Here is a 27105-nt window from a genome sequence, read left to right on the forward strand (position 1 = left end):
CCCACTGAGCACTTTGTCTCTGCATGTTAACCAGCTAGCTGTCTGTCTGTTAGAAAAGTCAAATAAAATAAAATAAAAATGCATGACATTTACATCACAAAACATTAAAATTTCATCACTGTTAAATACATGGCGCTTTAAAATGCAGCACTAAAGCTCACTGAGTCAATATGAAGCAGGCTAAAAGGAAAAACCTCTTCTTTGCATTTTTGTTTTAAAAATTAACTGGCTAGTTACAAGTTTATGAGCTAGTTAAAGCAAAATTAAGTAAAACTGACTTCCCTTCAATCACAACACAACGTCACAGAGTTAATGTAATTTTCCTTTATATGATTTATAACTTATTTGCCAATATTGCATGAGTCAATGAGGAGGGAAACCCCACCATTCTGGTTCAGCAGGCAGGTGATAAAAGCGTAAATCGTTTGCAAAACACAACTGATTAAGATCTGGGACACCAGCATGCCAGCATACATGAAGGGGAAAGCCACACACACAGACACACACACTGATGTGAGCTCTAAATGCATGAGAGAGAGGGGAGAAAATCAAAGCTTCACTTAGCTAATGCCTGAATATTTACCAAGTGGCCCACTAATTACAGTCTGGCGGAATTTGACTGTGATTACAATTAGCAGCGTCCAGACTGGCTAGAAAAACACTGGCAGATGTTCAGGCTGCTCATACTGGCCTGATGTCGGGTATTTACTTTGTGCGACTCCTGCTAAAACCCAGTGGGCCACAGAGAGAGTTGATAAATTTATGCAACGTTATCAACGCGGACCTGCTTGTCAGGAGGACGACACAGAGCCAGATGCACTGCAGTCATGTGCGTGACTTTGTAAATGACAGTGGGAGGGGTCCAGTTAACAGATATAAATTTTGTGGGTCTTTTAAAATTAAAATTGAAAAAGGACCACTAACTCTGTGAAAGCAAGCATGACTTACGATTATAAAAAGTGACCATGAAATAGTCACATGTTGCACAATTACAATGCTAGCGTGTGTTACTGGAAGCATGTGGACTGGACACAAGACCACAAGACCGTGAAGGCTCATAAAATATCTCACAAGGCCTCATGTTTCAGTGCCGTGCATCATGCTGCAGAGCTACATTTCAGGGAATGACCAAAAAAAGGATAAAACGAACAAATAGCTGCTAAAATACATAGATGCAAGATAAAAAATGTGGAAAAGCTACTGCCAAGCATGAGAATCCAGTGCTGCAGAATATTAAATACTACAGCAATGTTCCTTAAGAGTTCCTTAGGACATAAGTAGGCATCCAGGCTGTTTTATGTGGTAAAAATCACTTCAGTCAAGTTTAATTCTGTTGTCAGCCACAAATGCCAGGGTTTTTACCAATAAATTTTCATGACTTTCGTGAATTTTCCATGACTTTGAGGCAAACATTTAAGGCCACCCATTCTTTGAAAAGACCATCAACACTCTTCATCGGTTCTTTTTCATTACAATACCTATTTTAAAATATATACATTTTTTTTAAAAAAAAAAGTAAGGGTAGGAGACTGCTTGTTATTTATGAGAGGGGAGGGGTGGTGCATAAAAGGAGAGGCATGTCAAATATCTTTTTATCTTTAGTTTTCTTTAAAAAGAAATTCTCAATTTATGAAGAAAAAACCAAATTCCATGACTTTCAGGGTGTATTTAGTTATCCATTTTAGTTGTATTAAAACTTTCCCAGGCCTAGAAATTGCTATTTGCATATTCCATGCCTTTTCCAGGTGTTTCATGACCTTGCAAAAACTCTGAGAAACAGCTGGTTACATCTGACATTTAGTCATTTCTTTTATCTTAATTCCTATAATGTTTGACCTCAGTGGGGATTGAACCCCTAACTGCAGAGTGTCCTCACGGTATCCACTTCGAACTGTTGTTTTCTAAGCATTTGCATTTTTCATGCAAGCTTTTAATTTGTAGGAAATGTCAGCATTGATCACAATTGTCAAGACAACTGACCCATGTCAAGTTTGGCACCATCTCCTGTTCAGAAGCCTCACTACAGTGTAAGGGGCTGGTTTTCAGAGGGAGGAGCATGCCAACATGAAGAGGGGAGAGAGCCTGATACAGAACATGAGTGGATAGAAAAGACAAGATATTATTTGGAGGTGAACAAGCTACAATGTTGAAGGATGAGATAACAAAAATTAAAAAAAAAACAACTGTAATATGTTTTCTATGAAAAATTTGCTTTTCCTTAAAAAACTTTAGCAACATGACAAGAAATGGCCCAAAAAAATAGCAAGAAATTAGAAAAAAGTTACAAGAAAATTACCCAAAAAATAAGCATAAATAAATAAAAAGCGTCAAAGTGCCAATTATTTTTTTTTCCTTCTTTTGTAACAGAATTTCAAATACATAATTAAGTGAATTTAAACTATTTCTTAATGGATAATAACTGATTATATTTAATAATGCCCCAAAATATATTTAAGATACCATTTTTTTGCAGTTTGTAGGACATTGCCTGCTAAGTTGCTTTTTATGTTTTCCCATGTTTTTGAAAGAAATCAAGCCATTTCTTTCAAGATCTCAGCGATATAAAAAAATATGAAAGGCATTTGAACACAGCACAAGAAAACTGATGCTGATCCACGTGTTAAAAGGTTAAACCATGATTAGACGCATTTTAGTCCAGCGAATAAACGGCTTGATTTTGTTGTGTCACTCATCATTTGCAGTCATAAATAATCGTTACTTAAACTGTCACTTGTTTTACACCCATTTTTGAAACTTCAACATCATATAATTACCGTTCGAATGTGTTTTATTTGGCGAACGGCGTTAACAGGAAGGAAGGAAGGCGCTGCAACCGTTCATTTGTTGTCATTGTTCCAACATGGTAACACACCTGGGGAGCTGTTAGGTGACTCAAACAGCATCCTGGCACACACTCACAGCATGGTGAGTGAAATGTGCTGGTTGATGACAACAGGGAAAAGGAAATTCATATGAAGTTGTTCATACCAGTCGAGACATGAATTGTCAGTATAATTATAGCTTGCTAATATCTATATTTATGAAATATATACTGTGAGCACTATATTAATAGCTGAGAAGGATGTGATCTTATTGTGCATCCCAACTGAATGAATTTACCTGGTGGATGAGAAAGAGCCACAGTTAAAACAGCTGCTGCCACAAACAAATTTTCTGTTTCTGGAGCTGGATCATTTTTTTCGAGCGCTGTTCTACGGTTTGGTTAGTTCATTCTGCTGGGTCTAAAAGTTTGCTTTCCCTTGTAGCAGCTGCCCCTCTCATCCATCGATCTGCTCCGATTAGCTCTGAACAGATCGGCGGATCAATTATCTACCATGAGAGTCAAATTCATGGAGATTTCTGCCTGTGCTGTGTTTATGGACCAACAAAAACCTCAAAATTTAGAGAGGGAACTCAGAATGATGCAAAGGTACAATGATAATCAGTAGATTAACCCTTTAAAACCTCAGCGAAACTGCAGGATTTCTTAAAAAACATAGGAAGAAGATAATTAGTTACTTATGAGAAAATTACTCAAAAAATTTCCAGGGAATTTATTCAAAAAAGATTCAAGAAAATGACCTAAAAATTATCACAAAAAAACAAAAAAAGCTGTACTTTGGCACATGACAAGGCTAGCCTACTGATGTTAATTGTCCCTATTGAGTATCAGGACAGACATACTGGCCTTTCAACTCTGACTCTATTGCCTCTGTTTTGGTTTCGCCCCTTGATCTGATAAGAGCCCAGTTGGGAACTTCTGGTCCCAAACAAAGACCCATCTGCTAGTAATCTCCTTCACTGTAAGCCTCCTGCCTCCTGATAGCGCGAATGAAACCCGGCGCACATTAGAGTAAACAAATAGGTCATTCAGTGAAACAACAAACCAACACTTTCTTTCCTGTAGAATAAAAACCAACAAACAACAAAAAAGGTCAAAATCTGGTTTTAGACAAACTACAAATAGTAAAAGGAACATCTAACTTGAGTGTGTGTGTTTGTATGAGTGTGTTTGTGCGTACAATCAACAAGATGGACAGCTGCTCGACAAACAGAGTGACAGGAGCTTCTTCCTACTCAACAGGCTGGATAAATATTCCTGCTGGTGCTAATCAATCACCACAGCCTAGTCGCGGCGGGTCAGAGGTAGTCTTGGATGATTGGCGCAATACAAAGGAAAGAGGAAGTGTACAAAGTTTTTTTAAGGTGCAGGGGGGCAGCAGGAGGTGTGAGGGGGGTTGTTTGGTAACATGTCATCATGTAGACGCTACATGTAGAGAAACAGAGTAACTGGATCACATTTACCACGACACCTTCTGCTGTAATATTACTTTATGCAATTAGATTTGTGATACTCAACTTGTTTTGCATTGGGGTCCACTTTTGCAAAATGACAGGAGGCCAGGGGCCAAATTTATATAATAAATCAATTGCCTGCTTTCAACCTTTGGACATTTTCTGTCCTTACTTATCTTTGCCAAGAGGCAAATCTAGTCAAGCAGTCCTGCACAGCTCAGGTGTATGCAGGTCTAGTTGATTAGATTGATTCGTCACTGCCTCTTCAAGGTGGGAGTGTCATGGTTATGCTGCCTCGCTGCTCTCTATAAAAGCTACAATATAGCAATATGGGAAGAAGAGTTGTCTCATCTTTAAGCTGCCATCAGAGATGGTTATAGTGCAGAAACAGTGTCTGCATAAACGTGACAGCTGGCAGACAAATTCAATTTTGATGTTCTCTACACACTCTGGCACCTTCAGCGTCAATAAAATTCCCAGTTACCCCGTTTCAACCAACATGGAACCAGTTCTGATCTGGTTCCCACACCTAGTTTTAAAGAGTATTTTGACAAAAAAAAATGGGCTCAGATCCCAAAGTGTTTGTATCCAGCTGGAACCAAAAACTAGGTTTTCTTTCTTTTTTCTTCTACAGTTTGTGAAGAGAGGATAAATCCTCAGGGAAAGAAAGGAGCATGAAGAGGTCTCGTTAATTGTCGGTTCATGCTTGTTTTTTGGGTAAAAATAAATATCTGTACTAACAAAACATTGATATACACATGGTCATTTTGCCAGTGAAGTATTCTTTTAAAACTCAAGTTACAAGTCATTCAAAGTTTTTCATAATCATCTGACATCAGACTTTGTTTTAATACTTTGAAAAACTTGTTTGGCTCGTCATCAGTGATGTAAGAGTCAGTGCCGTTCACAATTAATCAGTAATCCATGTTTTTGCCACCAATGTTTACTTCTTTTGTCCAACCCCCTCTGCTGATGACACACACATCCTTCATTACGATGGATCCACACAAAACTAGCAGCAACACTAGCTGGTTCTCTGGAAAGCACCACGTTTCTAAGATCCCTTATGGAAACATTCAAGAACCAGAGATAATGTGATGGAAACGGGCTACGAGTGGTAAAGTTATTTTAATACTGAGAATCAGGAAATTGGCAGCCTGCCACTCGTCACCTTATAATGAGCCAGAGTTGACCTGGAAGATGAGTAAGATGAGTGTCATTGCTGAAGATTTAAAAGAGGGCAATATGTGTGAGCAAAAGAACAGATTACTCTGGTTAGTCTGCAGTTGTGAACAATGTGCATCACATTTATCACTGTTGTGATACAAAGCGAGAGGAACTTGTGGGACTTTGTGTGCTTATGTGAAGAATATCCATTTGTTATCTTTTGTTATCCTTTTGTTAGGATGTGATTCAGCTGCATTAGTCACATAATGTCTGTATGTTGTTGCATACCTGGCCATGTTTGTCACTGAGGTAATATAAAGGCCGGAGGAGGTTGGAGGACTTTGTGAAAAAGGACAGGAAGTTTTAGTAATAAACTTAAGCTTTAGGTATTAATAAAACCTCAAGCCACTTTAGTTTATATTTAAAAAGTGCTGCAGACTGTGAATCAGGTGAGGTAATAGTTTCCCAACTCAAAACAACCTTGTTTAACCCTTTAAAACCAGAATAAATTGGCTTGAGTCGTTTCAAAAACACGGGAAGAAGTTACAATTGACAAGTTACAAGCAAGTTTCCTGAAATTTAGCAAATAAATAAATAATAATAATAACAATAACAACAGCTATCATTATTATTATTACTATTGATACTATTATTATTATTATTATTATTAGTAGTAGTAGTAGTATTATAGTTTTCTGGGCATTGTGACCTATTTTTCATTATCATTGACTTCTTATATTTTTTCTCACAATTTCTCTTTTTTTAGAAATTAATTTTCAGGTCATTTTCTTGTCATCTTTTCTTACTTTTCATAGCAATTTGTGGGACGATTCTTGCCAAATTGTGCATTGCCTTTTGAAAAGAGGTCAGATAAATCTGCTCAGGTTTCAAATGTTTAAATGCATGTGAAAGGCGTCTGAACACATCATAAGAAAGCTGATGTCGTTCCAGGTTTCCAAGGGTTAACTTAGTAAAAATCCTCTCTGTCCTGCAGCAGTGGTTAAAAGATGGACATCAGGTTTGCTCCTTTCAAACTAAATGCCACTTTCTCCCCCTCGCCTCCTCTCACCATCCCTCCCACTCTGTCCATCAAACAGCTGAGGCCCCCAGGAGCCTCTTCTGCTACACTAAGAGTCGACAATGACTTCATTGACACCCCGGCGTCCCATTAATCTTCATTTGTCCCATCATATCCTGCCATTGGTATGGAAATACCCGCCCATCTCCGGTGTGAGCTGACAGTCGGTGGTGGCAAAGGGGGGCGGTACAGGCGGGTAGGGTGCTCAAACCGTAGGGGGGTGAACGTGGGGTGCCTATCTGTCCATTTGGCAGCTTCCGTTCCCAATGTATGTCATACATTCCTCATTCAAATGACTTGAACCTTGCTAAACAACCAAACACACACACAGACACACACAACAGTAGGGGGTCGAGCAGGAGGAGGTAATCTGATTTCTCAGCTGCCCGGGAGACCACTTCCTGAGAGGGAGGCTTGTGGAAGGACGCCTGGGGTTTCCCATCTGTCCACCCAGGGGCTTGACCCCCCTTCTTACTGTTAAGAAAGTTTCTCTCTCTCTCTCTTTTCCTCTTTGTGCATCTTTTTCTTTCTCAGTTATGCAAACACACTCTCGGGCTGTTTCTCAGCCGCCACGCCGCTAATAGAGTTTGAAATGAGATGGCAACCAGTTGCAGAGGTGGAGGAAGTTGCTGTCATTCCCCCACCACAGCAATGGATCAGTTCTCCACAAGTGGGCCAGGAATGAGGTGGGGGGGGGCGGAGTGTTTAGGGAGGCAGGGTTACCCAAAATTTGTATTTGGAGGATCTCTCCAAGTGCTGATACATTTGCAGGGAGCACATTTCTTGTGTGATTATTGAGAACATAGAAAAATGGTGAAATAGGTCAAAAGTGAAATTTTGCAATAAAAAATTGTTGATCAACAGCTAAAAATATGTGATTATTCTATCTCCAAAGTGGGTAAGGTCTGCAAATGTACGGTCAGTTTATTTAGATGAATTTAACACGATTTCAGTTGGTTTGGCACGTTTAAAGTGGCCAGCTGGCCATGAAAAGCAACCGTCTCATCGCTTTCAATGTTAAAAAAAGTGGCTAATGTTAGGAATTATTATGAAAAGTCAATTGTAAAGTATTAAACATTTAATTGATATGTGACCATTAAACTAATAGCTGATGAGGCCTTAAAGATGTCACTTTGGGGCAAAATAATCTTTAGCTGCAGCCCTACCTAAAAACTTTGACTTTAAATCTTTTCGGCTTACTGCTGAATGCTTTCTCAAAAACTGTAGTGTTACAGAAATCATCCCAAACACCTGCTAGTTAGTGACAGTCATCTCATAAAAACACAAGCTCATCTCATAGTAGCTTGTGTCTCTCAAATTTCGATGATAGAGGGTTTGAGTAAAATGTTTTTATGACCAACAAAATTATCACCAAGAGAATTCCAAGAATTGCTCTTTAGGTAAAACAACATAAAAATGCAAAAGCAGTCATTCCATTACTTTACGTGCTGCTATTATTATTGTTTAGCATCAGAGATGCAAAAGTATATTTGAAGGAAGTTGAGGAGGCGACCAAAAGACAAAAACTGGAAGAAAGACAGAGACAGCCTGAGCAGGAGCTTAAGAAGCGGCGCGACATTCTCCTTTCCTGTGTCCTTTTTGACAAGGCACAGACTCCGTCTTTGATCAGCACTCAGGAAATTTCATTAGGACGGAGATGGGTGGATAAGAGACCAAAGAAAGCTTTTGTGAATGGGAAGAGGAAGAGAAGGAGATAAAAGGGTTGAAAAATAGAAAATGGAGGGAGGGGGGCAAATTGTCATGGAGGAAAAGAAGAAAGAAAGACGAAAAATGTTTTACTCGCACCTGTTGTGCGTTTTAAACTGACTATCAGAAGCAAAATTTCTACTTTACTGTGGCTGATCATTTGATTCAGGCTTATCAAAGCTTAAACTTCGCTGCAACCTAAAAAACTGGATATGAAATGTCCAGTGAATGAAATGAATGATGAAATGTCCGCTCGCAACGACGTCCTGATGCCAAACTGGTGTTCACCATCTTAGCTTGGCATAACAGTCATGAGTTTTAAAGGTATTTGCGTGTCTTGAACGTCTGTTCCAAATTTCATGGCAATCCCACCCGGTCGTCAGAGTAGATGTTGGCATTGTATTCCCATAAAAACACCCACAGAAAACAAGATTTCTCTTCATTAACATCTTTCATCCCCAAACTGAATGTATGAGTGTACCACAAGAAATGTCCAGATAAATAATTAAAAGGCACTAAAACAGTACTAAGGACCTGAACTCAACTAACTAACTACCATCTTTGTTCAATATTTTTTTGTATGTACAATTTAGTGTTTTCCCTGCAGTTGTAGTCCAGAGTCCCGGTCGGGAATGAGGTCAAGATTGAGACCATGAAAAATAAGTTGAGACCCATCTCGAGGCCAAGGCCAGTCTCTGGTACTACAACACTGAAAAGCACTCTAGCATCCAGCACAACCGCAGTAAAACAACACCCTGACAGCATCCAAAGAGTCGAGGAAGGAAGACCAGAGCAGGCGACCTTTAACCTTATCAATCATGCACAACAGAAGAAGGGAGGGAAAGGAGGAGACAACAGAGACAAACACACAACATCTCCTCAACCTTATCAATCAGGGACCAGAGAGGAGGAAGAAGAGATGAAGACGGAGAGCCGGCGTCTGTTTACCTTATCGATCATGTCGGGCCGGTTGGTGGCGGCCAGCACGGTGACGTCTCGGAGCTGCTCGATGCCGTCCATCTCTGTCAGGAGCTGAGCCAGGACCCGGTCGCCTACACCACCAGAGCCCGAGGAGCTGAAGGGGTGCATGAGAACAGAAGACAGATGAGTGGACAGGGATCGAAAGAGAGGGAAACAAGGACGAGACTGATGCGTGGACGGACGACTGAATAGCAGGATGGATGATGGAGAGGGAAAGGAACTTATGTAAATTGGTCAGAAGGTGGAAAAAGGGAAGTTATTGATGGTGTAAAGTGATGAATTACAGATGGATGATGGATGAATTGGTGGGATGATGGAGAGCATGCTGTAGAGAAATAAAGGGAACAAGGGTGGAAAGAGGAAATGTACAGAAATGGGACAAATGGAGGGAAAGCCGGAGGGTAGAAATCAATTTGTGATTGATGAATGAGTGCATGGATGATAAAATTATGTAGCAACACGCAACGCGCCGCCCTCGGGAGTCCAATGCCTCAAACTTTACCCATTTGTCATTAATATTTGCTGTATTACGTAATGATGAAAATTACCCAGTTCCTGACTACTTGCAGAGAACTTCTGAATAGTTTCACTGACACTCTGATGGCAGGTTCTTTCATTAGCACAATTCTTCTTCAGGAAAGAAAAGGCTTTGGCAGCAGAAGTGAGCTTTCCTGCCAATGACGTCCTACTGAACTGCAACTGAAACACGTCATCCCTCACAAATAAAGCAGCCCTCCTTTAGACAAAGTTCACAAATATGTCACCTTGTTTGGACTTGTAAATGTTGGGCCTCTGTTCTGCCAATTTAACAAAGTCTGGAAATGCTGGAGTTTATCCCACCCAGGTGTCCGTACTCTAAGCTCAGCATGAGGATGTTGTTGGTGCAACAGTATGATGTTTGACAGTGTTTGCAGACATGAAAAGAAAAAAAAATCAGAAAAGAGGCCAGAAGCAGATCTACTCTCTTTATCTTATTGGGTACATTTACATGCACAAAATACTCCAGTTTTTCGTGCTTATTCCATAAACAACAACATTCCCAATAAGCTGTTTACATGGCCAATGAAAATTAATATTCCACTAATATAACCGTTTACATGCAGTTGTGCATGCTCCGATTAACATGCCCCCCAAAAAATTTTCCACCAGTGGTAGATTTGTTCGACTGTGCAAACAAATCTACCTTTAACCACCTTCTTGAAAAAGGTTGGCAAATGACTTAAATTTAAATTAAATTTGAAGTACTGTCACAATTAAAAAAAATAGTAGAATATTAGTTCGCATGTAAATGTAATCACCAAAAATTGCGCCGCTTGCTAGCGTTTGCATCAGAGGAAAGATGGCGGAGTTTTTATATTTTTTATTCCTATTTTAATGTTGCACCGAGCTGCTGCAACAAGTTAATTTCTTTGTTGTGTAGATCAGTAAAGGTTATCTTATTATATTTACGATACAAAAAAAACCCCACCCCAAGTATTACTTCAATTGATCAGGAAGATCCACATTTCCAATAAAAACACTTACGGAACTTATACGTCGGTTACCGCTGATACCGGATGCAGTCGTCTCAAAAACGTTGCGCCCAACCTACAGTTCCCCCACGCATAAAAGCGCTTGCTCTTTTAGCACCGCTGTTGTTGTTTTGCATCCATTATGGATCGAGCAGCCCCCTCCATGTTGCGAACCATGTGCAGACAACTCACATGCTCTGAATTTTGCATAGAGCTCCTTCAAAAAAAAATAATAATAAATTCACTGTTTTTTAAAAAAAGCTAAATATTTTCCTAAATTGGCTGGGCACTGTGGTTTTGATTGGAACTATTTTCAGATTAATATTCATTTAATGCTCTTGTGAGTATTTGGGGCAGCAGGACGGTGTACTCTGCATTAATAACAGTGTGTGTGTTCACGGTAATGAGAGAACATGTCACTTAGTGCAACAGTGTGGCTCATTGATGTGTTATTTTAAAGCAGCGGAGTTCAGAGGAATAACATTTATCAGGCGTTCAGGAGATTTGTTGACAGTAAATAAAATATTTGATAGAATATCACCAGCTTTTATCCTTCAAGAAACTCATCAGTGTGTTAGTCACTGCGTTACAAGGTGGTTATTTTCCATAACGCCGCGCAGACAGCCACCCCTCTCAGCTCAAACACACACAGCCTCTGTTGACAGGGCCAGCGGAAGTGCCAGACGTCATTAGCAGAGACAAGGCCGCAGAGGAGCACAAAGGAGCTCTGTCACTGAGATATGAAGAGGGAGAGAGGGAGAGAGGGAGAGAGGGGAGAGGGGAGAGGGAGAAAGGAAGGAGGGAGGAGGATTAGGGAAAGGAGGGCAGAGAGATGAATTGGAGAGAGAAGAGATATTAGAGAGAATATGAGTTGAAAAGTATGAGAGAAAGAATAAAAGTGGCGAGAGAAAGTGAGCAGCAGAGGGAGAGAAAGAAGGACAGAAGATGTCAGAAAAGGAGAGAAGGTGAAAGATGAGGGTGACAGAAAAGAAAAGAAAGGACAAAGACAATAAAGAAGGGAAGGGAAAGAAAAAGAGAGAAAACGCTTCAGACTTTCACAGAAACATCTGACTTTAGGAATGTCAGTTCCTGTTTATTTTGCTGTCAACAAGCAACTATTAACCTGTTCATTTTTAAGAAAAAAAAAGAGCAAAGTATTAACACATTCTTATCCCAGCTCGTCAAATATCGTAGCTTGGTCAGTGCAGTTCACGTCTACATATGACGCCATCCGTATCCATCTGCATCTGTTGCTGGCGATCCAGGACGGCGTGTTAATTTACCCCATTTAATGCATTGTGTGTTTTCAAAATATACTTCCGTTTTCATGGGATATGTAAAGTTTCCGCTCGTCAGACACATAGTCTCTTTAAGAATAAACCTACAGCATAAGTAAAAAAAAAACAAAAACTACCCTGAATCTCAAAATATTTGTATTAAACAGCCAAATCTGATTTGAGTGACATAATTCTGTGTCGGGCACAGCCCTATTCAACAATATTAAAGCATTTTTACAGCGCAAAATTGAGTCTCTGTTTTCACAGCAACGTTGGGTCTGGATGACGTGAGTGGCAGTAATCACTGAATGAGCAGCTTTGCTTGTTAGTTAGCAGCTACCACACCTAAGAGGTGTGCAGTGAAATAAACTGAAGAGTAGCTGCTTTAACCTCTGCACTCATGTGTCCAAAATATTCGCTTAACACATTAATAGTTAACTTTTGACACCCCGATTTGACTCTTTTATTTACTGTTCTTCGCAAATCCAACTATCAGTCATTTTTCATACTTCTAATTTCTTTTCTAGTTTTTTTGTGTCAGTTAATTTTTAATTTAGTCAATCATGAACTTTTTTCATCTGTCAGTCTCTAACATTCACCGTCTGTTTTTGTCTCCCCTACTTTGCCTCTCTTCCTGTCTTCTTCCTGTCTTCTTCATATCATTCCACTAGTTTGGACTCGTGGCAGGTAGGCTGACAGATTTACAGGTGCTTCTCATCTCCTGCCTCGAGAGAAACAAAAAAAACACACACTATACATCGGAGGCTGTCTGGTTGTGTCAACAGTTTTGAATTCTTGCTGGCGTGTGTGAGCCACTTCATTGATTAAACATGGCAGGAAGTGAAGACCAATAAATAACCTTTATAGATCAGTGCTAAGTGCTTTTTTTTAAGTGCGAGCGGCCACGAGGCGCCGGTCCAGCCGCACGTCCACCGCAGCCAGCTGACACACTCTCACGCTGCACTGCGTTATTGGCGAAAGCCGGTTGCAGCTGGGTGGAGGATCAGAGCGCAGTCACAGAAGTGAACATCAAGATAAGGGGAAGTCAGAACAGACAGAACACGTCAGGCCCACTGGCAAAAGAAAAAACAGAAACACCGACTGATGAGGACAAGTTGCAATAGAGTCGTATCCTGTACACTGGAAATGAGTCAAGACTGAACTGAACATCAAAGTATAAAAACTGCGTTACAGGTTTCCTCAGAAAATACATTCTCTAAAGCGCTGTCTTCCAAAAAGCCCTGTGTGTTAGTTTGGAAAGTAAAGTTTGGATCATTTGAAGTGGGGTTGTATGAGGCACTCAGTGTATTACATGCGGTCGAGCCTAAATCCATCGCTTATTTTCATTTTATTTGAGCACTGTTTGCCCATCAGAACATTTCAAGAGGTAGTTGTTGAAATCTTTGACAAACATCAACAGATGCAACTGGTGCAATAATTTCTTATCACAATAACATTCGCTGTTTATCTGATGGAGACAGCACAGATAGAAGTTTTGCGGTATCGATCAATCACACTAGTCATTAAATAAAAGTGAACACTGCTACATTAACAAGCAACTAGCAGTGCAACCCGTGCTCCACCCTGCACCAGCCTGCAATGATGTTAGAGACAAGCGAGTTCAGCTAATTCTCTTTGACTTTGACACGGGAGTCCGTGTTTTTATGAGTTTTTTCTACGCCTAATTTCCCTAGTTTGTTTGTTTTTTATTTTTTTATAATATCTAATAATATCTATCCTCCCGGCTAATTTTTAGGGCATTTTCCTGTCACCTTTTTATTACAGAATTTCTTTTTCTCAGGTATTTAAGGTCATTTCCTTTTTTTAAAATTTCTTTTTTTTTAGGTAATTTTCTTTTTGATCTGATTTCTTTTTGAAAGAAAAGGTTTCAAAGGGTTACCCATGATATTTCTACATTTCATGATTGGAGGCATTTAAACGAAAACAGAATATGTTATGTCTCCGATGCTGTACAGCTTTTAAAGCATCTGACCGAGAGCTCACATGAGGAAATTACAGAGACGGCCTGTTGGCCTCTCTGTGCTCTCTCCTACAACATTTAGTTTCATCGACTGGTTTACCAGGAAGCACGCTGCATATTTAGCCTTCCCCATCTGCCGCGGACGGGCACAATGAAGTGTTTGTGCGCCTCCGGTCTGTGTCCTCTGTCCGCCCCCCGTCCTCTTTCCTTTAAGCCACAGATGTTCCCAGTGCCATCCCACTAAAGCGCCTCCGGACAAGACTGTGTTCTGTGTTCGCCGGTAGCGAAAAGCCGCAAAAGTCTAAGAGGACACCATGGGAACCGAGTGGTTGGCTTTGATAGTGCAGTCATACAGACTTTTTGGGATGTTTGCGCCGTTCATTCATAAGTGAATCTTTGTGAGACAAGCAGGGACAGAGGCGAGGGATGGTAAATGAAAGCAGGCCGCGGTGATGACTGTGCATTTGTCATCGCTGGACAATGAATGACCACAGAGCTGAAAATAGCAAACAGTGGATGGTAGCCGTGGTCAGCTTTCAGAGAGGAAGTGAACATTCATCAAGTGTGCAGGAACTGTGTTTTTTGCCATTAATTTTGCAGTCTTTTGGCATCTTTTCTTCTAATCCTGGACCTCTTTATACGGTGTTAAAAGTAACGCACTGTACCTTCCTCTTTCGCTGGCGAGAGCGTCAATCTCATCAAAGAAGACGATGGAGGGAGCGACGGCCCTCGCCTTCCGAAACACCTGCGAGTTAGCAACAATAGAGGAGAAGAAAACAGGACAAATCTTAAACAGGACAAATGAATCATTCTGAGCGCAAACATACACAGGAAATACTGCACTTGTTAATGTCATAAATTGCACCTCAGGTCATCCGTTCAATACATCAGAAACTAAAAATAGTCTGAAAAGAATGTCAGCTTGCATAACTTCAACATAACAATAGTCATAACAAACCACTGTAATGTGATCAGGTTAAAAGTCAAAAGTACTCACCTCTCTCACAGCTCTTTCAGACTCTCCAACATACTTGCTCAGTAATTCCGGACCCTAAAAAGGTAAAGTTTAAAAATTAGTTAAGATTTGGTTTATATTTTGCAGCCCAATAAGAAAAAAAGAAAATGCTGACCATGGACATGTTATATTTGTATGTTTCATTCATATCATATCAATGTTTCTAAACTGACGTTGTATATGAGCTGAGGTTGAGGGGACGGTAGGATGTGTGACACCTTGAATCCGATTGTTCATTTGCACAGTTAGGTTTGGTCCACCAAACCCAAAAGTTTTGTTTTTTAGTAACACATCATGGCATTTTTAGCTGTGTTTTAGCCACTAAACGTGGTTGTTTTGGGCTTCGAATTGCAACGTTTTTTTTTTTTTTCTGCAGTGTTTGGGTCACCGAACTTGAGTGTGCCATTTCCAGTGGCGTGTGAACAGATAACCCTGGGTATTTTTTTTTGCAACCCATCGCACTGCTTCCGTCAGCCTTTGAAATACTGAGCCTGGATGTTTAGTTGCAACAAATTGCAGCACATCCAGCTGAATTTCAAGCTGCATTTTCAGTGACATTTCCCACAGCATTTGAGCCTCAAAACCTTTTTTTAACAACATACTGCAGCATTTCTAGCTGCATTTGAGCCACCATCCCAGTTGTTTTTGGCGACATATCACTGAGATTCCTGAATTGTTTGAGCTAAATAACCTGGTTGTTTTTTAAGTGACATATTGCAGCATTTGCGGCACAGATTGTGTGGGTATTTTAAGCAAAAGTTAAAGTTTCAAGTTTCAACAAGTCCACTTCACAATAAGGTAGATGTGTGACTTATTCTAGGTTTACAGAAACATACCATGTCTGAATTTATTCTGGTGTTCGGGTTGAAAATTTAATGTACTGAAAACTAGAAATGTTCTAGTATTGCACTACATAAATTATAATAAGCTAGAGTGCTGTATTGTTTCATTTCATGATGTAAAGACAAAAGGAAGCTAAGCTAATAAATCCATAGCGACAATTGACTGAGTTAAACATCTCTGAAATTAAGGAGTGGTAAATAACTGCCCATCATCTTCACTCATGATCATGGTTATATTTTGTGACGTATCCCCTGGTGGCACCATGTTTATCGATGGTTAAAAAACTGAGCTAACATTCTGAAAGTGCAGAGAAGCAGCTGCTGCTCTGTGGCGTCTTTCGGAGATTAAAAAGAGGAACACAGTGAAACAGTGATAACGCAGCGTGAGAATGTCATGAAGGACAGCAGGGTGTGTGTGGTGTATTTCCACAGAGCTGTTTCTACGTTCACTGTGCACTGGTTTATGTTCAGCTGGCAAATAAAGACAATCCCACAGTGTGAACTCTACAGCGCCATGTTTGATAGTACATAGCACTACTTGATCTGCTACTACCATTAGTTCCATTTTTACACATTAAATCAAATCTGATCTTTGGCATGTTCTCACAGGAAATCAAAACAAAGCACAACATTTAATTTAGATCAACAGTGTGCAACATAGACAGCTAAATTTGTTAGAACATGCAACCTTCTGTTGAATATTACTGCCACTCCGTCAATATTACTGGTTATTTGATTGCTGCAGCTCATTCTGTGAATTAAAACCACTGCTACTAGGATAACATCTACTCTGAAATATGACAGCACAATTTTTTTCCTCCATTTCGGTCTTTTGTATAAACTATAAGGATGCTTTCTCCAGGAATTTCATTGCTGTGGGAGCCCTGATTGATTAGCCTCATGTGTTTAGTTACCTGTCAACATAAATGGAAAAATTTGTCAGTGGCAATAGTGAATTCAGGTGTAATGAAACAAAACAGTAATTAGAGATGACGGAGTCTGCATAATAACTCGTTTGTCTATCCTACCAAACGATGGCTCTAAAGCATGATTTTGTTATTTTCTAACAAAGAGAAAAGAAAAGATAAAAAAGATGAAGTGATTTACCAAATTGTTACGCCATTTCAGTGTTAGCGAAACCTCTCTGCAGCATCACCGTGACGCTTACGCTGCATGCCGTTTTCATACAATAACTGCATATTTCAGATTTAGCTGGGCAAGTGTGAACACTACAAATTCTGCAAGAAAACCTGTTTCTATGACTCCACGTAAAACTAGTTGCACTACAACTAATTTTACTGTTATTACCACTACTAACTGAGCCTCCTCCTCCTCTGCTTCAGTCCATTTCTCCCTCTTCTCTCCTTCACTCTGTAGCAGATAAACATCCACTCAGCCCTCAGAAGAACTTCCTCCCCAGCGATCTACCCTTTCAACACCTCTAGGCTGACGGAGGAGACGACACTTAACTCCCAGCCCTTTTGTCTCCTGCAGTAAGTGTGGAGGTTGACTCATTAATCCCAGGTTCCTCTCTCTGAGGCAGAGCCAAGGGCTGGACATGGTGAGTTTAAAACCATTGACAGTGCAGAGATCCGAGCTGTGTGTGTGCGTGTGTGTGTGTGTGTGTGTGTGTGTGTGTGTGTGTGTGTCTTGGATGTGAGCGTGTTTGAGTGGCTGCACTGAGAGGAAACTGAAATTGACAAGATGATAATAGGGCTTTTTCACACAGAGGAAACAGGCTGAGCCTTAAAGTATCCACATTTAAATCTGGATATCGTATCTATGTCAAAGAAACCGCCGCACTGGAAAAACCTGATACTGTTATTGCAGATGCTGGAGAGCAGCTTTTAGCGGGAGGGACAGGATGTTTTTTAACCTTTTAGTGAAGCCAATACTGCTGCCCAAAGATTATAGTACACCTCTTTTTTTTTAATCACCTTTGGATCAAAAACAAAACATAATTCAAAAAATGATCATGTCTCCAACCACAGAGTAAAAGTGAAAATATTCTAAACTTAAGCTACTGTGTATTTGTGTTGTAAGGGCCTATTTGTACAGAGGCGTAGACCTGCTAGGCCAGAAAAAAACAAAACTGATCAGTATCAGGTAATACACATGAACGTTTCTTGTTATGACATGATGTTTTTCACTTTTTTTACAGGATATTTTCATGTAGTTTTCCTGTTAAAACAGGAAAAGTTTCTTGCTATAATAATATATCTATTTATCTTGTTATAACATGGATTGCTTCACGTTATTGTGTGTTACAGGATCACATTATAACATGCAATGTTTCATGATATGACGAGATAAATAAGTATAATGTCATGACAAGAAAGTCTTCTTGTTATAACAAAAAAGTTTCTTGTTATAAAAACAGTGTCTTTCTTTTTATAACATGACAACATCTTGTTATAACGAGAAATATTACGTAATAACAATAAACTCTTCCTGGTATAATAAGAAAAGTTTCTTGTTATATAATGAAAACATATTTTGTCATCTTGTCATAACAAAAATATTATAACAAGAACCTTTAGTATAACTTTTATAAACCTTTAAGAACATTTTCTTAACACAATATAAAAACATGTTACAACATAAACATCTTGTTATAACATGAAAAATATTTTGTTATCACAAGAAACGTTTTTGTTATGAGAAAAGTTTCTTGTTAGGATCAGAAGAAACTTTTCTGGTTATGATGAGATTTTTTTTTTCTTGCTGTAACATGACATTTTTTCATAAAATAAAAATATCTTGTAGAGACATGAAGATCTTGTTCTTGTTCATTACTTGTTTTTATTTATTCATTTATTTATTTTCTGTTTTTTTTGTTGTTCCTGGCCTGACGGTTTCATGATTGAAAATGAGATTCAAGTTAAATTTGTTTATGCGATTGATGACCTCTGACATGCAAATGTTAATGCATTTACCAACAAAAACCTCCTCTGTTTATTCTTCACAATATTAAAATCGTATTGTCACTTTGATCTGGATAAGAGTAATGTTCAGAGTACGAACGATGAAACAGAATTATATTTGTTGCGCTTCAGGAAAACACGAACTCTTTGTCCCTGTTTATACCACACTATCATAATTGAAAAAAATCCAAACAAACGAAAACAAGCCTTAAAATCCCACCGGCACTCAGACGGCTCAATGACCCCGGCTGACAGATTCGTGTCGAAGCTTTCCGTCTCGCATGGCAACAGCTTTGGAAATGTTTACTGATCAAAAATTCAACAAGCTGATCAATCAATCTCTGTCAACCGGCCTGAATGGGCAGAAGTGCGGGGGGCAGAGGGGGTGGCGGAGAGGATGGGGTGATGAATGAGAGGGGACAAACACGGGGTCAAAGGTCAGACAGGGAAGCTTTCTGCACAGGAAGTTGGGCAGTCAGACCGCCTCAGGGTCATCAGGGAAACATCTCCATGACTGCTTTGGCACTTTCGATGCTCTGTGTGTATGAGTTAATTTTTAATCTGTGCTAATCCCTTTGACTCTGGTCGGCCACTCATCACATAACCCACATAACTTTATTCTAAAGTATGGAGAGATACTAAATAATATCTCGCCGGGCGCGAGATGAGAAGCAGGGCAATAACAGATCAGATATTCAGATCATCAAGTTAATATCATCTCCTCTGAAAACTTGCTCACAGAAAGTTGGCTATCACTACACTGCCTTTATAACTGAGCTGAAGTCCTTTTTCTTTTCTTTTTTTGTCAGTCAGATTTTGGATTTGCACTATTCTTTTTTTCAATATTTCATATTCAGTTGTTTGGCAGATCAACCACCCAACACCTGTAATACATTATTTGTTCATATTTATGTAAAAAAATTGGGAAACACAAAAACCTTTTGCCCAACACCTCCTCAGTTTGAACCCATCATGCACTGCACCACAGTCAGCCAGCAATTATTTTTTAATATTGGCTAGACAAAGAAAATAAAACATATTGAAAAAAGTATAATTATTACCGTAATAATGAAAACTCACTTTAATAGCCAGGAAGTTGAGCCCACTTTCATTGGCCAGAGCCTTGGCTATCATGGTCTTGGAGCAGCCTGGAGGCCCGTACAGGAGGACTCCTTTAGGCGGCTGGATCCCCATGCGGGTGAAGGCCTCGGGGTGCCTCAGGGGCCACTCCACGGCCTGCTTCAGTTTCAGCTTCACCTCCTCCATCCCTCCTACATCTGACCAGCGTATCTGGAAGAAGGAGAAGAGGTAAAATCAGGGCTTAGAACAAGAGTAGAAATGCTGCCATACTCATATTATACATGTAGATGAAGTGCCCAATAAAGCCCCTTGCATCTATATTTTTACTAAATGCACAAACAAATCAATACCCTGTATCACTGCATATCATGTCACATCAAGGTTCCATAAATGCAACATATGAGTTTGGCATCCAGTGATTAAGGACTTAAACAAAATCTGTTTGACGTCCAATTTATTACCAGTATCTTTATTTAAAGCTACTACATTACTTTTTTTTTTTTTTTACTTTTAAAAATAGCATTTTTGTTTGTTGACCATGAATAATATAAAAAGGTAAAAAATAATGTGGATGACAGAGAAGTAATAAAAGAATACTCGGAAGATGAAGGAATAGAAGACAATGAAGACAACAACAACAATATAGAAAGATAAGAAGACAAAGACAACAAAGTAGCACAATAAGCATATGATGAAGCAGGAGTAGCAGAAGAAAAAGATGTGTCAGTAGAAAATAGAAAGAAAATAAAAAAAGATTTGTAATAGCAAAGAAGAACTAGTGGAAGAACAACTAGTCTTAAAAAAGAGGTATAATGATGGATAAAGGAGAAGAAGATTAATGCAAGAGGAAAAAACACTGGAAGAAGAAAAAGAACAAGAAGAGGCAGTAAGTGGAAGAAGTAGAAGAAAATGGAAAAGTAGTAGAAGTAGTAGAGGAAGATGAAGTAGAAGAAGTACAAGATGGATAGGAAGAGGTAGTAAAGATGAAGATGACATTGAAGTATAACTTCCAGTAGAATAAGAGGAAGAAGTCAAACAAGTAAAAAGAATAAGGTAAAGCATTACTACAAAAAGAAGAGAGAAGAAGAGGATTATAAGTGGAGAAGGTAATAGCAGACATAAAAGAAGTCCAAGTGAAAATAGAAGTGGTAGAAGTCCAACACCTAGAGAAAAGGAGGACGAAAAAGCAGAGGATGTAGAGGGAGAACTGGTAGTATTAGAAGATGTAAAACAAGAAGAAGAAAAAGAAAAAGATGAGGTTGTACAAGTAGCACAAGAAGTAGTAGTACAAAAAGGAGAGGTAGAAGAAGAAGATGTAGTAGAATTAGATGATGGCGAAGTAGTAGTAGCAGATGTAGATGAAAAAGAAGTAGTAGAAGAAGTACTAAGAAAAAAGAGTATTATTACAGGACGTAGAACAGACAAGACAGAGGTAGACAAAGTAGTAGAAGTCCTAGTTGAAGAAGAGGTAGAAGATGAAGAGGAAAGAGTAGAAGGAGTTGAACAAGAAGTAAAAGAAGAACAAGAAGAACAACAATCTAATCAAAACGCAATTGCATCTCAGTGGTATTAATCACACAAAGGCATGTAATCAAACCAAATGGATCGTATGTATTGAGCTGGAAGTGGACAACAATGAGAGGCCAAGAACTAATAAATGATCAACACTGGTCTAATATACGGCTCGAGCTCACTCTGGGTCTTCTGAAGGATCATACAGTTCTAATCTGTGGCAGCTCAAACACAAACACCTCGCCAACAATAAATGCAACGGACCAAACAAACTCTGATTGCGCGCTGATGTCACTGATGTTCTCATGTAACCCACACGGAGGACCTTTTTAACTTTCTGACCGCCCAAGAAAATTGCAGAGAGTTCTTCCAGGCGGATGACGGGGTCAGAGGGGGAAGTGAAATATAAAAGCATATTTGGAAGGCGATGGAGGAACGGAGGGCTCGGGTTGAGTCAGGGAGACTCTGGACGGAGTGAACAACAACAGACGGAGTCGGCCAGCAGCTGTCTGTCTGACAGATGGAAGGAGGGAAGAAGGGAGGGAGAGTCCGGCAGTGAACAACCGGAGGAGATAAAGCAGATAAGAAGAAAAGCCGACGTCCAAAAAACCCTCTCAGACCTCTTTCTCGTCCTTCCTGTTTCTTTCTTCATTACAATCCATTATTCCCTCACTGTTCAACTCTACCCCACCTCCTCTACAATCTCCGTCTTTTTTCTCTCCATCTTCTAATCCACCTTTATGTCCTCTCTTTCTCTCCATGTTTCTTATCTGCTCTCTTTTTCTTCCCTCAGCTCCCTGTGCTTCCCATGCACAGACAAAAACAGGTTACAAGGAGAAATCATGTTGCGCAGGAAGTCGTACACTGTGTTCACGTGAACTATAAAAGCCTGGTCGTCAGTAATCAGATTTCTCCCCTATCGCCAACCTTATTTTGATCAATGACTTATTCTTTAAAGGGGCACTAATCTAATATCACACACTAAAGAAGAGATACTCAACTTGCTTTGTTTGGAGACCACTTTTGCAAAATGATGTTTTTAGGATATTAGGACATTTCTAAGATTTTAGGATGTTCTTAGGATTTAAGGAAATTTCTAGGATTTAGGGACATTTCTAGGATTTCGGGATATTTCTCAGATTTTAGGACGCTTCTATGATTTTAGGAGGTTTCTAGGTTATTAGGACATTTCTAAGATTTTAGGATGTTCCTAAGATTTTAGGGCATTTCTATGATTTTATGACATTTCTAGGATTTTAGGACGTTTCTGAGATTTTTGTATATTTCCAGGATATTCTGACATTTCCAGAATATTCTGACATTTCCGGGATTTAAGGAAATTTTCTAGGATTTTAGGATGTTTCTAAGATTTTAGGACATTTCTAGGATTTTAGCATGTTTTTTGGATTTTAGGACATTAGGGGCTTAGCTGGGACCTCTGTTGGGTGGGTGCAGGGGATCCTCCACTGGCAAACAAGCTCTATTTTGATGCTGTTTTATGCACTCTGGCACCTTATGTTTATTAAAAGTACAAAAAAAATCCCAGTGTGAATTAATTTATTTTTGATTGTGAATTAGAAAATGGTTGGGGGGCCAGATTTGGCCCGCAGGCTGTATGTTGAGTATCACTTCACTCAGGTCTGTTTACTTGTCATAGAGAGTAACACTAAGCATGTAAAAGCAGCTGCATGATATCTTCTGTGGTCCTGGAGGGAGCTTCTGAGAAAATAAACCCAATGATGTCACTGGGATCATCTCAGGATGGGCCTGAGACTTGAAAGGTTTTTTTTTTGAGTTTTAAAGTTTGGGGGTTTAACAGGCAGAGAAGGTTTAAAGCTATAGTACCTTTTTTTAAGAAGAAAGAAAATATTTTATCCATATTTGAGGAAACTGCCTATATCCTGACAGTAATAATAATGTGAAAAAAAATCATGTTCCTTTGCCTCCTCTTAGTGCTCCTGATGTCACTTGTAAGAATCACAACTCCTAAATTCAATTATGAATCAAGATTTGTCATTGCCTTTTCATCTCAAATCCTTCAGAAACATATTTTAATGTACTGGTTTGCTGTAAAATGAGAACGTTTGTGACCGGTCTGCCATGTTACAAACAGGCAATCCAAAATGAAGCATCACCCACCAGCAAAATTTTTAATACACTAAAATATGTTTCTGAAAACATCTGAGGTGAGAAATAAGTAATGCAGTGACAGCTTAAGTGCTGAAATATACAGAAGTTTGATTTTTTTGGAGGGGTCATTTTTCTGGATCCATTTTTTAGAGTATGAATAGTTGCTTGTTTTCTCTATTTTATTTGATTTTGAATTGTATATCTTTTGGTTTTGGTTTGTAAAAATCTGTCATTTTGGGCTCTGGGTACACAAATGAGCATTTTTTTCCTCATTTTTTTCTGACATCAATCAAAATAAACCTTGGCTGCAGCCCTAATCAGATAAGTGCAGAAAGCCAACAGTGCATGTAAATGCAGTGTTCCTCTACCTTCCTGTCCTCTCTTTCCCCCCAGCTTTCTATTTCTTATCTGTCTTATCTCTACTGCACTCGTATCTTTCTTCCTTCTCTCACTTGACCCTCACTATCACGCCATCTCTCCCTCTCTTCCCTGAAATACTGCTGCTTACCACTCTGCCTTCCTCTCTTTTTCACTTCTTCCTCTCTCCCTGATTCTCCCCCTCACCCTCCTCCTGCTCTCCATCCAGAGGTAACACATCCCAGGCCACCGGCGCCGTCTCCGGGGAACGAAGCACCTAATGGAAACCTGGCGTCTGGCCACATACTGTAAATACCGAGCAATTTATGGACAGCGCCGAGCGAGAGAGAGGAGAGGACGGATGGAAGGGAGGGGAGGGAGAAGAGGAAGGGAGAAAGAGAGAGAGACAGGAGTGCTGCAGAGATGAGGAGATAGGCCGGAAGCAGGCGAGCGAAGCAGAAGGCTCATTTGAAGGCCCAGAGAGGAATGAAATGAAATAAAAAGTGGAGTGAGATGAGAGAGACAGTAAAAGAGGCTTGTGGAGAGAGAAATGGAGGAAACAGGTGAGCAGAAGGAAGACGGATAAAGAGACATATGAAGAATAAAGAAAAGCAAAGACAGAAGAGACATGCTCCAAAAGTTGTGCTGTGGCTGTTGTGCAGTTATGTGCAAGTATAAAGTAGACTTAACCCCTTAAAACCTGGGTGAACTGGCTTGATTTCTTTCAAAAACATGGGAAAGAGGCAATGAGTAAAAAAGAGGAGGTGACAGAAAACAGACTAAGAAATCTATATATACTTTATATATTTTACTGTTGTTAACCCTGTGTGACTTCAGAATCTTTTCCATATTTGTATTCTTTGTTCGCCTGAGTAATGTGGGAAAAAATGTGTTTTCTTTGTTAATTCAAAGACAGGGTGAATAATGATATCAAATGGTCATCTAGGGGGTAAAGTAAAGGAAACACGGACAAAAACATGAGGATTTAAGTCCAGCGGTGTCTTTGTATGAAGAGGTGGCTGTTCAGGGAGCATCATCAAGAAACTATATGCATTACTAGTACTCAACATAACATGATAGACAAAAAATAAAGCAAACTAAATAATTACTAAGTCTCTTCTATTAATCTCCATAGATTGGTCTGTTTTATACTAAAGCAAGACAAGTGATAATATAATTCCTTAAAGTTGTCAAATGTCACTCTTTAGTGAACATCTCTATTATTTGTGACATGGCAGCTAATGGCACTCAAAACTATATGATTTATCTTTATGTGGTGAAGAGGGAAGCACAATGTTGAAGACAACTTCCACAAATTCTTAAAGCACAAATTCAAAGACTTTTCAAGAATTTTCCAGGCCTAATTCCTGCTCGAAGAAACTCTAGGACCAAACATGGTATTAACTTCAGTCACTTCAATCATGCACACACTTGACCGTTGCACTTTCTAGAGGCAGGTGGCTGCACGAAAAAGTGACGCAACTGCGGGATGTACGATGAAATGTAGACTATTTGGGAACGTTAAGTTAAAAAAAATATAAATTCAATAACTTTCAAGGATTTCAATGACTTGTGGAAGCTGAAATTCCTGTTATTAGAATCAGATTTAGTGGTTTTGGAGCTTTAAAGGCCTCTTTCCTCTGACGTTACCGAAAACATCCTCAGACCTGCCAATCATCCCCTCGTTCCCTGAAGGAAGCAGATGTGCAACACAACACTGTAAAGTCTCATCTCCCCCTATTTGTTGCATTTTTTTTGGCTGAGTCTCGGCAGACTTAATGGAGTCATTGTGAGAAATAACAATATAAAGTAACATTAATTGCAAGGTGCTTTTTCGTCACGAGTGAAGCGTCTGTGGAATTAGAAGGCGATGTTTTGACTCACACCTCGCCGCACTGCGTTTTTCCCCCCGTCTTCCCTCCCTTCCTTTTTTGTGCGAGACCCAGTTATTATCTTTTACTGTTGTTTTCTGAACTTTACAAGGGGCCTCTCAGGCTCTGGCCCTTTGATGGGGTTGAAAGGAGGGTGCGGGGGACTTCTCAGACAAGAAAAAACTCAAGGGAGACGAGGAGTAAGTTTAAAAGGAGGAATAAATGGGCTTGTTATGCAGCTGCCAAATGAAAATATTAAAGCCAGACTGCACGGTGGAAGATGACTATGTAAAAAGAAATAAAAGGGTAAACAAGAAAGATGTCAAAAAAAGAGGAAGAACATCCTGTCGCAAAGCAAACAAAGGATTAAGAATCAATTTATTTACATGTAAATATAACATAAATCGAGAGGTGTAATCTGCAAAATCTCTAGATACGTGATCTGAGAAGGTTTCCGAGGAACTTGAGGCATGTATTCATCCGGCACCACTGGAAGTTTCTTATATAAAATGGATTAGAAACAAATGTTTGCACTCATGTGGATATAATCAAGTCCGGGGCTCTGCGGCTGGCCTTTCAGCTGAGCTGCGCTAGGGGGATAGAGAGAAAAAAAAATTCCAAACTCACTCCACTCTCTTGTTTCCAGGAACCAGCCGCAAGGACTGAACGTCTCTGGGTGAGCTCAGTGCAGAGTGCTGCACAGAGAAGAGGGGGAGGCGGGTGGGGGTGAAGGGATAGGAAGGACGTTTCTTCTTCTTCTCCTCTTTCTCTTTTTTTGGTTGCTGGCAGGAACCGTCAGCGACCCGATCTGCTTTCAATTACCGGTGGAGGATGATGTTAGCCCTCTTCCTGTCCGTTATGTCTTGCACATGCAAACTCCAAAACATCCTGGAGTCTCACCACTGTCCTCTCATCCCTCCTTCCCCTCCCGCTCGCTCTCTCCGTCCGCTGAGAGCAAAGTGATTCATCTTCATTGCAGTGGAGGGTAAAATAGCCACGGGGTCATTTCCACTCTTCCTCGGCCTGACCTCGTCTTTTAAGTGCTGGTGATTCAGTGGTCAGCGGTCCAAAGAGTAGTTAAGGGATTTTCTGAATGTGCATTAGAAGAAAAAGGGAGCTGCTGTTGATGAGGTTTTTTTTTCTTGTGGCAGTAAGTGGTGACGCTGTTTGGGTTCGAAATTTGTTTGGTGCTTTAAATGAAGCAAAGAGTGAGTGATGTAAACCAGTCTGCTTCCTCGCAGGGCCACTGCAAGGTTGAACGCAGCTGAGACACAACTGATGCTGATTACAAATAAAAGGATCCGATGCAGATTGTGTCAGTGAGGATGAAGTCATAAACCAGGCCGGGATCTTGATGATTATTTTTTCCTCTTTAG

The 27105-nt window shown here is 39.8% G+C and overlaps 1 protein-coding gene across 2 annotated transcripts in view; it reads right to left on the bottom strand.

The window, feature by feature from the left end:
* Positions 1 to 27105, bottom strand: part of afg2a (AAA ATPase AFG2A) — a 141227-nt gene that overhangs the window by 86966 nt on the left and 27156 nt on the right. For both annotated transcript variants that reach the window (XM_042492953.2, XM_088080775.1), the window contains exons 13-16: positions 19860 to 20069; positions 14996 to 15049; positions 14664 to 14743; positions 9197 to 9323 (exon numbers count right to left, since the gene is read on the bottom strand). In XM_042492953.2, the coding sequence (XP_042348887.2) occupies positions 9197 to 9323; positions 14664 to 14743; positions 14996 to 15049; positions 19860 to 20069 (471 nt within the window). The remainder of the gene's footprint in view (positions 1 to 9196; positions 9324 to 14663; positions 14744 to 14995; positions 15050 to 19859; positions 20070 to 27105) is intronic.

The sequence above is a fragment of the Plectropomus leopardus genome, chromosome 8 (assembly GCF_026936395.1).
Source record: "Plectropomus leopardus strain MGB_pleo_1.0 chromosome 8, ASM2693639v1, whole genome shotgun sequence".
NCBI classification, from domain to species: Eukaryota; Metazoa; Chordata; class Actinopteri; order Perciformes; family Serranidae; genus Plectropomus; species Plectropomus leopardus.